General features: G+C 51.5%; 4 protein-coding genes across 4 annotated transcripts; 2 read left to right on the forward strand and 2 right to left on the reverse strand.

The window, feature by feature from the left end:
* Positions 1-507: 507 nt before the first annotated feature.
* On the forward strand, positions 508-2,248 carry STEHIDRAFT_169125 (uncharacterized protein; the record flags this gene model as incomplete). Its single annotated transcript, XM_007304958.1, has 3 exons — positions 508-1,117; positions 1,179-1,745; positions 1,828-2,248. The coding sequence occupies 3 exons, from the start codon at positions 508-510 to the stop codon at positions 2,139-2,141; spliced, it is 1,491 nt and encodes a 496-aa protein (XP_007305020.1). The 3' UTR covers positions 2,142-2,248.
* An 858-nt stretch (positions 2,249-3,106) lies between these two features.
* On the reverse strand, positions 3,107-4,470 carry STEHIDRAFT_122125 (uncharacterized protein; the record flags this gene model as incomplete). Its single annotated transcript, XM_007304959.1, has 5 exons — positions 4,417-4,470; positions 4,155-4,343; positions 3,955-4,086; positions 3,787-3,900; positions 3,107-3,728 (listed from the first exon to the last, which is right to left on the reverse strand). Coding segments are annotated over exons 1-5 (910 nt in total), but the record flags the coding sequence as incomplete, so codon positions are not given.
* A 1,115-nt stretch (positions 4,471-5,585) lies between these two features.
* STEHIDRAFT_169127 (uncharacterized protein) lies at positions 5,586-7,664 on the reverse strand (the record flags this gene model as incomplete). Its single annotated transcript, XM_007304960.1, has 7 exons — positions 7,501-7,664; positions 7,246-7,422; positions 7,035-7,172; positions 6,867-6,980; positions 6,176-6,797; positions 5,756-6,110; positions 5,586-5,691 (listed from the first exon to the last, which is right to left on the reverse strand). The coding sequence occupies exons 1-7, from the start codon at positions 7,642-7,644 to the stop codon at positions 5,586-5,588; spliced, it is 1,656 nt and encodes a 551-aa protein (XP_007305022.1). The 5' UTR covers positions 7,645-7,664.
* A 204-nt stretch (positions 7,665-7,868) lies between these two features.
* On the forward strand, positions 7,869-10,435 carry STEHIDRAFT_169128 (ENTH-domain-containing protein). The gene is made up of 9 exons (XM_007304961.1): positions 7,869-8,004; positions 8,073-8,143; positions 8,214-8,252; positions 8,316-8,327; positions 8,394-8,475; positions 8,682-8,820; positions 8,882-9,109; positions 9,168-9,497; positions 9,573-10,435. Exons 1-9 carry the CDS (start codon positions 7,930-7,932, stop codon positions 10,274-10,276), a joined length of 1,680 nt encoding a protein of 559 aa, XP_007305023.1. The 5' UTR covers positions 7,869-7,929; the 3' UTR covers positions 10,277-10,435.
* The last annotated feature ends 737 nt before the right edge of the window (positions 10,436-11,172 follow it).

An 11,172-nucleotide genomic window follows, 5' to 3' on the forward strand; every position in this document is an offset into this window, starting at 1 on the left:
GAGCGGAAGTAAGGTATGTCTTTTGCGGCCTTCTCAGTTCGATATGTTGGTGTCCGTAGCCCCTCGCAGAGCGTACGTACGTCCTCCCAAGTTCTCGTCATTCGGCTCGTGCATGACTCTGACTCGGCACTTATACAGGTCTATCCAAATTCACATTCGTGAAGACATGTGACTTTGGAGCAACCTTTGTGATTCGTCGCCTTGGATACCTTTGTTCATTGTACTTTAAGACAAAGGCAAACACTGGCACTCTAGTCGTCATCGCAAGTTTGCGGCCTCATGGCCTCATGGGATGAGTATCTTTGGCCTCCTTTGTTTCCTTTGTGCCGTCCCTGGGCTCTGCGATGCTGTACGATCCACTTGGAAGTATAAATACCGCATGCATATTGCGTCCTCTCAGTTGTCTCCCCATCTTGGTATACAATACACGCTCTTCGCACGGTTACCTGCCTTTTATCACTTACGCCCCACCGCCATCGCTATACACGTCAGGCTCGGCTCGCTCAAATGGTTCATCCAAGACTCAAGCTCGTATCCAAGTCCCGGTCCCAGTCCCGTGCTACCTCAATCTCCCGCTCCGCCTCATCCAGCCCCATCCCCGACGACAAAGATGACACTTCATCTATATTTGTCTCAGAACACGCGCACGAAGTCAAGTCCCAGTCCCAGTCCCAGTCCCGTGCTACCTCAATCTCCCACTCCGCCTCATCCAACCCCACCCCCGACGACAAAGACGACACTTCATCTACATCTGCCTCGAAGCAAGTGCACGAAGAAATCCGACTTCCCTCCTTCGCTACTCTCGATAAGTCTCTGGACCATGCATCCCCGCCTCCTCATCCCTTGATTTGGTTGAACCTGCCGGAGGGGAGTGTGGAATGGGATGAGGGTTCGAGGCTGAGGCGTAGGTATGATCCGGAACGCGATAATGCGGGGGCGATGTATGTTATACCTCCGCTTAGGACGTCCACGGTGGACCCTACATCGGATCCCCGCATCGGTGGGCAGGAAGAAATGTCGAATGGTGGTGAAGATTCGGGTGTGGCGAACATGTCCGAGGCCAGACGCCAGGGTAATCTCAATGGTCCGTGTGCCGAGGCGCCAGCGGTAGAGTGTGGTATGTCTATCTTCGTATATTTCCTGTGCGATATAAGTATTGACACTATGAACAATCCAAGGTGTTAAAAGGAGCCGAGAACCAGAGGATGGCCCACAAGATTTCACTACGCCGTCCACGTCCACATCGTCGTCTTCGACCGGCGATCCCCTGCAGCAGGGGCTCCGACTCATCGCAGGTTGTATCGACCTTTATCTATCCGAGCCACCTCCATCACTGTCGAAGTCTCTGCGTCAATTCACTACTGGTAATTCACGCATTCCCGATCCCTCTTCGACACCTATTGCTGTACCGGTCCTCCCATCTTCGGCTTTGGGAAGCAAATCTACCACAGAGAAGGCTCGAGCGAGGGCCGCCAAGCCCAAAAACGGCACCGAGAAAGAGAACGGGGCCGGAGAGAAAGAGAAAGGGAAGGGGAAGGGGATGGGGAAGGAAAAGGGGAAGAAGAAAGAGAAAGAGAACAATGTCAATGGTAATGGCGAGAAAGAGAACGATCCGGACCACGTCAAAGTCCCCAAACCGCTCAACTCGTACATGCTATTCCGTATAGACCTCGGTGCAAAGATCGCGAAGAGTCCGCTTTCGAAGGGGTTGAATCTGAACCAAAGGTACATTTTGCCGGGGATAGGTGTGTTTGAATCGTTCACCTTTTGTGGTCCTTCATGCTATATTCTGACTATATTGCTTCGAACTGTTTCGTCACGCCACAGCCGCCTGTTGGAATCAACTCCCCGGACACGAAAGAGCGCATTGGGAACAGAAGGCTCAGGCAGTGGCTGCCGCTCATGCGATCAAGTATCCGGGGTATAAGTATAAATCTGAACCGGACAACAGGCAAGGCAGAAAACGCAAAAGATCGAAGGGGCTGCTGGACCCGGAGAAGGAGCGGGCAGCCTCACGACTCGTTGGGTTGGTGATGCGGGGCATCGAAGGCGAGGAGGGATTGGAGCGGATCGATGCTGAGGCTGCTGTGGCTGGCGACGACGGTGATACACTCGACTTGAAGGATTTGTTTGCTGAGTAGGGTCATTACTGGGCTTGATCACGTTGATGCTGTCTTTGGCGAGACCTCGGATGTTAGGGAGAGTCAGATGGGGAATGACATGTTGCCACCGCCACACCACTACGAATTTATTTTTACCGCCCAACTTCCCTCCACTGTCACGATGTAACTTGCTCGTATCCACGCCACTGACTTCTTCTGATATACAGAATATAGCGAACAATACCATATACATTATCAGTAATCGTAATTCGACTCTGTAAAGGTCGCGCTTTCCTCTTCAGATTCATCAAGTAGATAGACATCAAGATACTACTACAACGTGTCACATGAAGACGGTAGATAGGCGTAGCTGGAGTTGTATAAAGTGAGTGCCGTCTTTGACAAGAGAACGGGCCTAGGAAGCGTCGGTAGAGAATCTGAACGGCATTCGTAGGGTCACCATGTTCCCCTCGACAATATCGAGTTTGTAGCCGCAGAGGAGGCGGTGCTCGGCCCAGTCCCTGGAGAGAGGTTTGCTAAGTAGTCTGCATCGAGACATCGCTCTATACACAGAGAAAACCACTCACAAGTTCTGGCAGAGCCTCCCGCAATACTCCTGTGACATACAGGCCTTGCACTTTGCTCTCCTACGTTTCGTACAGCCCCGGCGCATGCACTGCTTCTCCACCAAACAGTTGAATTCTACAATATGCCATTCGTACCAGGGGTGAATGTGCATCGCCTCCCGCGTTCCGATGGCAGAACGTACGCCTGAGTGCGAGAATATCTGAGGAATCGGAACTCTGTTCTCGCCAGAGTACACAGAATCAAGAAGAGCTCGTACGGAGAGCGGCCGAGGGAACTGTTTCCGGATGTCATAGAGAATGGCGGGGCGAGATAATAGTTCGTATCTGATGGACTCCATCAACAGTGGTATGAGATCTGGGAGTAATCACTTAGCCTTTTCCTCGAAAATGTATGGGGATACACTAATAAACACGTACGGATAGTAGTCTCCTTGTGAGTGCTTGCGAATACAGGCAGAGCCACATCTAAGGCGTCAAACATGCCTGCTCGGCCGAGAACACTGATAAAACCCCGTGCCTCAGCAGGATGGTGGTTCCCCACATTGCTCACAGAAGCCCCGAGAAGATCTAAAACTCGTTCATAGACTGTCCCGGCTTCGCCTGTGTCCCAAACTGCACGGTCGGGTGTCGCTCTATTCAGAAGGAGGAACAAACTTCTCCATAGGGTGACTGATTTAGTCACTGTACGTAGAAAGCTTGGTTCTGCTGCATCGTTGCCATCCGGACGTGGGGTGTAGTACATGGCGTAGTCGAGATAGTTATGTAAAAGGAGAATGGGTTCCTGAGCATCCCTTCCTTGAAATTGTGCGAACGCGGATTCCAATTTGGCAATGAAATTGCGAAACGACCCTGCCCCCTTTTTGACGGCACGAAAGAGTATACGAACCCCCTCAGCGTTGGCTTCTTCAGCATTGCGGACGTGCTCGGGATAAATCAAGTCTGTGAGGAGTCTCAATAACTGGACGGCATTGCCCGATGTCGAATACATCCAGTACCGCACAGACAGGCAAAGAGTAAGATCCCCGTCGGAACGCATCGTCTATGAATTACATGAAAATCATCAGATAAATGACAGGCGGTCATTTGTGAGAAAATACCTCGAAAAACGACGCATCCATGGTTCCCGCTTGGATCGCTATACCCTGAACGACTACGCGATTGGGGTCCAGACACTTTCGTGGATCAATGGTGCCTTGGGGATCATTCCATAGCTAATAGACGAGCCAGTCAGTCAGTTGACATAGGCTGGAGAAATGGACGCTCACGCGTCGTGTAATACTGGGCCAGTGTTTGCGAAGAGTAGCGATGACAACCAGGTCAGTCGGGGTCAACGGCTTTCGAATCCGATTTGTCGCATCAAATAATAATGTGAGCGACCAATGGTAGAAAGTATGGCGCTGCAGAGGAAACATGAATGTTAGCAATAGACCTGCTCTTGATACTCGAGAGCGAGCTGGGACCTTACTGCGGGCTCCGTACCAGCGATTCGCTCTTCAGCAGGAGAAGTGTAGTTGAGTGCATCGCGGAGTCCAGCAACACACTCGCATAATCTATCGATGTACCCAGCACGGACAAGGTTCCCCCAAACCGACGGAGGGCAATCAGAGTCTAACTTCAGTATATCTTCTATCGCACGAGTACATGGTGTGATGTCCTTCAAGGGAGACAATAGGTGAGCAAGATGAGCTCGTAGGCGTCTTCCTCTTGTGCTATAGACATTACCATACCATGCATGTATCACCCCATCGGTTCTTGATACCTTCTGCTCGGGGATGCAGGTCAAAGATGCCCATAACACGTTGAGGACTCGTCTTGATCAGACGAACCCACTTCAGGCGGAGCTCGGGAGTACAGTCCATACGCATAGCCATGTTTCATGCACAGTAAGTAGACACAAGGACGTTAGGATCGTTGAATTTTGCCTGTGATGGTGCTGAGATGGTGGTCGGAGTCGAACCTACCGAAGGCGGATGACAGGCTCGGAACAGTCCGCGTAATGTGCTACAAAGTAATCGTAGTAAACTGTAGTCAAGCTACAGAACACTTCGTTAACTCATTCGTAGCATGTCACCGCCGCGCCCGGGCGCTTGTCCGGACTGCGAACTCTGCCAGTCTCCCAAAGGCAGAGTAGACTAGATTTCAACCGGGCAAGCGAGGATCATCTGTCTGACAGTCCGAGTCCCAGTCCCGTGCTACCTCAATTTAAATCTCCCGCCTCATCCAGCCCCTCCCCCGACGACAAAGACGACTTCGAGGTACTTATAAGTATAAACGTGGATCGGCCAAAAAGGAAGGCGGAAGGGGCTAGAAATCGAAGAAGGAGCGAGGTTCGGGCTCGAGATCGCTGGACCCCGAACAGGAGCGGGCAGTACGAATCATTGGGCTGGTGATGCGGGGTATCGAAGGCGAGGAGGGGTTGGAACGGATCGATGCTGAGGCTGGCGACGACGGTGATACACCCGACTTGAAGGATTTATTTTCTGAGTAGGGTCATTACTGGGCTTGATGACGTTGATGCTGTCTTTCGCTGGCGAGACGGATGTTAGGGAGAGCCAGATGGGGAATGACATGTTGCCACCGCCACACCACTACGACGAACTGATCTTTAGTACTCGACTTCCCTCCACTGCCACTATGCATTTTACTCGTATCCACGCCACTGACCTCTTCTGATATACAGAAGATAGCGAACTATACCATATACATTATCAGTAATCGTAATTCGGCTCTGTAAAGGCCGCGCATTCCTCTTCAGATTCATCGAGTAGATAGATATCAAAATACTACTACAACGTGTCACATGAAGAAGGTAGATAGGCATAGCTGGAGTGACGTCCAAAGTTGCCCTGCCATGAGAATTGAGTTGTATAAAGTGCGTGCCGTCTTCTAGAAGGACCTAGGAAGCGTCGGTAGAGAATCTGAACGGCATTCGTAGGGTCACCATGTTTCCCTCGATGATATCGAGTTTGTAGCCGCAGAGGAGGCGGTGCTCGGACCAGTCCCTGCGGAGGTTTGTTAAGTAGTCCGCATGGAGACAATACCCTACACGCAGACATAACCACTTACAAGTTCTGGCAGTTACTCCCGCAATACTCCTGTGACATACAAGCCTTGCACCTTGCTCTCCTACGTTCCGTACAACCTCGGCGCATGCATTGCTTCTCAACCGAACAGTTGTATTCCACAAGAAACCATTCGTACCAGGGGCGAATGTGCATCGTCTCCCCCCTTTCGATATGATTATATATCTCTGGTGGAGAGAATATCCGAGGAATTGGAACTTTATTCTCGCCAGAGGGCACAGAATCAAGAAGAGCTCGTACGGAACGCGGCCGGGGGAGCTGTTTCCGGATGCCATGAAGAATGGCGGGGCGAGCTGATAGTTCTTCTCTGATGGAAGCCATCAACAGTGGTATACAATCTAGGAGTAATAATGACTCAGCCTTCTCGTTGAGAATGCATGGGAAAACACCAACAAACACGTACGGATAGTGATCGCCTTGTGAGTGCTTGCGAATATAGGCAGAGCCACATCCAAGGCGTCAAACAGGCCTGCTCGGGTGAGAGCACTGATAAAGCCCTGTGCCTCAGCCGAATGGTGGGTCATGACCTTGCTTAGAGAAATCCCGAGAAGCTCTAAGACTCCTTCATAAACTGTCCCAGCTTCGCCTGGGCCCCAAACTCTACGATCGTGTGCCGCCCTATTGAGAAGGAGGAACAACTTTCTCCATAGGGTGACTGATGTAGTCACTGTATGTAGAAAGCTTGGTTCTGTTGCATCATTATCAGCTGGACAAGGGGTGTGGTAGATGGCGTAGATGAGATACACATGCAAAAGTTGAACGGCCTCTCTAGCCTCCCCTCCTTGGAACTGCGCGAACGCAGATTCCAGTTTAGAAAGGAACTTGCGAAACGACCCTGCCCCTTTTTTGACGGCACGAAAGAGTACACGAAACCCCTCGGCGTTGGCTTCATCAAAATTGCGGACATCCTGGGGATAAATCGAGGTTGTGAGGTGCCGCAACAACATGAAGTCGAAGCCTTCCATCGAAGACATCCAGTACCGCACAGACACGCAAAGAGTAAGGTCTTCTTCAGAGCGCATCATCTACAAATTACATAAAATCATCAGAGAAATGATAGGCAGTCGCCTGCGAGAGGATACGGGCAGTAGTACCTCACAAAATGACGGATCTGTGATCCCCACTTGGACCGCTACGAGCTGAACGATCCCGCGGCTGGTGGCCTCACTCTGTCGTGGATCAAGGGTATATTGGGGATCATGCCATATCTAGTAGGTGAATCAGTCAGTCAATTGGCATATGCTGGAAAAATGGACGCTCACGCGTCGCATCATGCTCGGCCAGTATCTGCGAAGAGTCGCGATGACGGTCAAGTCAGTCGGAGTCAACGGCGATCGAAACCTGGACCGGTTCGTTACTTCCAACAATAATTTGAACGAGCAATAGTACGGTGTATTAAACTGTCAATGAAGAGGGAAATGAAGGTCAGCATAGACCCTGCTCTCAATACTGGAGACCGAATTGGCAACCTACCACGTCAATAATTGACTCCCCAACAGGAAACAAGTAGTTGAGTGTTTCGCGAAGTCCTGCAACACATTCGCACAATCTATCGATGATCCCAGCACGGACCAGTTTATCCCAAACCAATGGAGGGCAATCAGAGTCTCTCAGTAAATCTTCCAGTGCACGAGCACATGATGGAATGTCCTTCAAAAAGGAAAAAAAAATGGTTGAGAAAGATAGATTCCTACGGGCAGTCTTCGTGTTCTATAGACATCACCATACCATGCATGTATCACCCCATCTATTCTGGATACCTTCTGCTCGGGGATGCGGCAGGTCAAAGATGTCTATAACACGCTGAGGGTTAGTCTTCATCAGACGAACCCACTTCAGGCGGATATCATGAGGGCTGCTAAACACAGGCATGTTTCACGCGAGGCAGCAAGCAGATACAAGAACGAGAGGATCGATGGATTTTGCCTTCGGCAGTGGTGGTGGTGGTCGACCTACTGATAGCGAGCCTCGGAACAGTCCGCGTGATGTACTACCAAGTAATCGTAGTCAACTGTAGTCGAACTACAAAACACTTCGTTAGCTCATTTGTAGCATGTCACCGCCGCGCCCGGGCGCTTGTCCGGACTGCGAACTCTGCCAGCAACCGCCACCACACCGTGCATCGTCGCCTCACCCTCTCCCTCATAACTAGCCACCATGGATCGAATCGAATCCCTCACGAATACGATATCGAATCTTACGATGTACGATATCAAGAGTATGTACAATCAGGTGCGTTTGGTCTGTTCAGCACCGTCCGCATATCAGAGGCTGAAGCGCGTTTCGGGCGGACAAATTAGGCAAAGAACGTCGTGTTGAATGTGAGCGAGATGGAGGCGAAGGTCAGAGAGGCGACAAATGATGATCCTTGGTGAGTCTGCGGAATTGTATATTTGTTTTGTCGGCGGTAGAGCGAATGCTGAAGCGTGACGGCTTACAAGGGGTGCGAGCTCGACGCTTATGACAGAGATCGCACAAGGGTACGTGTTCAGTGACTTGAACCTCGCGTTTAGACTGACGATGGAGGCTTTGGCCATGTACAGGACATTTAACTTGTACGTGCTTTTGTATGAAGAAAGGATTATCTGAGTAGCGTCCTGATGTCTACTTCCCGCCATCAGCCAAAACTTCAACGAGATCATGCCATGTATATATTCCCAATTCATGGAGAAGGAGGCGCGTCAATGGAGGCAAATCTACAAGGTACGTCAACGTTGCCCTTGTTCGCACTTGTGTCCTAGCGGCGTTACACAGGCTGTTACACCCTGCGCTTGATGGATATCTAAATGATCATCTTTACCGTGTTCTGGTCCACAAGTGCGCATGGTCCAACCTCACAAGGGCCCCCCATTATTCGTCAGTTTTGTCGCATCTCCATGGATTCTGACTTCACTTTGATCTTCTTTCAGGCGCTACAACTTCTTGAATACCTCGTAAAGCACGGTAGCGAACGTGTCGTCGACGATGCCCGCTCCCACATATCCACCATCAAAATGCTCCGTAGCTTCCACTATATCGACGACAAGGGCAAAGATCAGGGCATCAACGGTTCGTCAGCCCTCCTCCCCATCCTTTAGTCCTATCACCGAACATCTATTTTATTCTTCAGTGCGCAATCGGTCGAAGGAGCTTGTAGAGTTGCTGTCTGACGTGGAGAAGATTCGCACGGAACGACGGAAGGCTAAGCAAAACAAAAATAAATATATCGGGACGGGCAACGACGGTCTCAGCTTCTCTTCGGGTGGGAGTCGATATGGAGGATTTGGCAGCGATAGTCTGGGAGGAGGTTCCAGCTACGGAGGGTCCTACGGCGGAAGCTCTGGTGGGGTGGACAGAGGTTCGTTCAGCACTACAATCAAATCAACGAAGAATCACTGATATGCTGTCCTTCCTAGATTACGGAGGAGGCAGCTACTCCGGTGGTGGAGGTGGTAGCAGTGGTGGATTCAGGGACGAAACACGACGCGGCGGATTCGAAGAGTACGATGCTGGCGACTACGAAGCACCCCGACGCTCTGGTTCCCTCTCGCATTCTACACGCCCTTCTGCCACCGCAACTAGCACCACCCGCGCTTTCACCCAGGCCCCACCTGCACCGAAACCTGCACCCGCTCCAGAAGTCGATCTCCTGGGTGGATTCGATGATGAAACCACCGCTGCTCCGGCTACAGGAACCGACAAGGCTCTGCCGGCACTGGCGCCTTTGAACGTCCCTAATGCTGATGGTAAGCCTTTTTAGGGAACGAATACTGTACAGGACGTGGCACTGATCACTTTTCACGCTACGATGGAATCGATAGCCGACGACGATTTCGCAGACTTCCAAGCCGCACCACCCTCCGCGCCACCAGCCTCAAGCGGCAAACCAAACCTCATGGACCTCCTCAACAACGCCAACGCCAGCACGATCACACCCTCCCGTTCTGCGAGCTCACCGCCCGTTCAGCAGCCCATGAATCAGTCTTTTGGCGCATTCAACAATAGCCCTGCTATGTCTCCCGCTGTGTCTATGCAAGGCCGTCCGCCGTCGTATGCTGCGTCGCCGCTTTCGGCTTCTAGTACGGGCCAAGGCGCCGCGCCTTCGTATTTCAGCTCTGCGGCGATGACGCCTACGTCTTCGCATACCGCGAGGGCTGGGAGTATGAGCATGGGCATGGGCATGGGTATGGGTATGGGTATGGGTGGCGGCATAGCTCCGGGAAGAACCGCTTCGGCCGCAAGTGGGGGCGCAACGAAATCAGCTGGAGGAGGTAACTTTGAGGATCTGTGGAGCATGTCGTTGGGCTCTTCGGCGTCGAAGCCTGCGACGCCCACTGCACCGGGTGCGGGGAAGAGCATCAAGGATTTGGAGAAGGAGAAGGCGAATGCGAAGATGTGGGGTGGGGCGGCGGGTGGGGGACAGGCGAGGCCGGCAAGTATGGGGAGCTTTGGGAGCTTTGGGGGGTCGAGTGGTGGTGGCGCTGCGGCGGGGAGTGGGGGAGGAGGGGACGACTTGTTGCTCTGAGTATTGGGTGGTGGGTTCGGTCGTCTTATGTGACGTTCGATAGGAGGATTGTAAGGTGGGGGGGAGTCGAATTGTCTGCTTTTTTCCCCTCTTCTTTGGACTGATGATATGGATGGATGAAGTGGATAAGGTCTGCGGTCGGGCTTAGGACGTCCTAAGGGCTCGATCCGTCTTGTTTTCTGTGGTCTTTTGTCTCCGAGTTTTCTGTGGATTTCTGCTATGACTGTTTCTCTGAATCCCTTATACCGTGCTGAGAAGATGTCAGGATCTCCGGTATTGAATCATGATAACATACCGGTTGCACGAAGAGGCCAGCAATTCCTCCATATCCTGCCCGACGGAGATCTATGTTGGATGAGAAGCGAAGAATACATATCAAGGAGTATGTTCAAGGTCTCCCGGTGGTACAGTTACTAGTATAGTGTATCGGGACTAACTACCAGGCGAAGAAGGACGGAGTCGGACAACACGGATGCGTACCTCACCGCTAGTATGATTTTGCTGCAAGTATTTACGCGACAGGTTGCTCATCGTCACACAAGTACTCAGGAGTGGCCCCAAGGTAGACCACCTGTGGAACCAGAAGGGCCAGGAAATAGCACTGTTAATTCACTGTCGCGAACGTGTGTCACTCCTTGGCAAATAATTTGGCATAATTGAGCTCTGTTGAAGGCTCTTGTGTACATACTTAGAACGCGAAGCACAGTACTTAGTAGTCCAATACAAACACAAAAAATCGTCGCTACGACAGTTGGAAACGAGGTCGTAACTTCACCGCATGCAAAAAAAAGACCTTTAGCATCGGATAACGCTCGACTCATGAACAGGGCGACATTCCGCTGACATTCACACCGATGGGGCCAGGGTGATTTCGTCTCTGAGGATCCACACAGAAG

This window comes from Stereum hirsutum (genome assembly GCF_000264905.1).
Source record: "Stereum hirsutum FP-91666 SS1 unplaced genomic scaffold STEHIscaffold_8, whole genome shotgun sequence".
In the NCBI taxonomy this organism is placed as follows: Eukaryota; Fungi; Basidiomycota; class Agaricomycetes; order Russulales; family Stereaceae; genus Stereum; species Stereum hirsutum.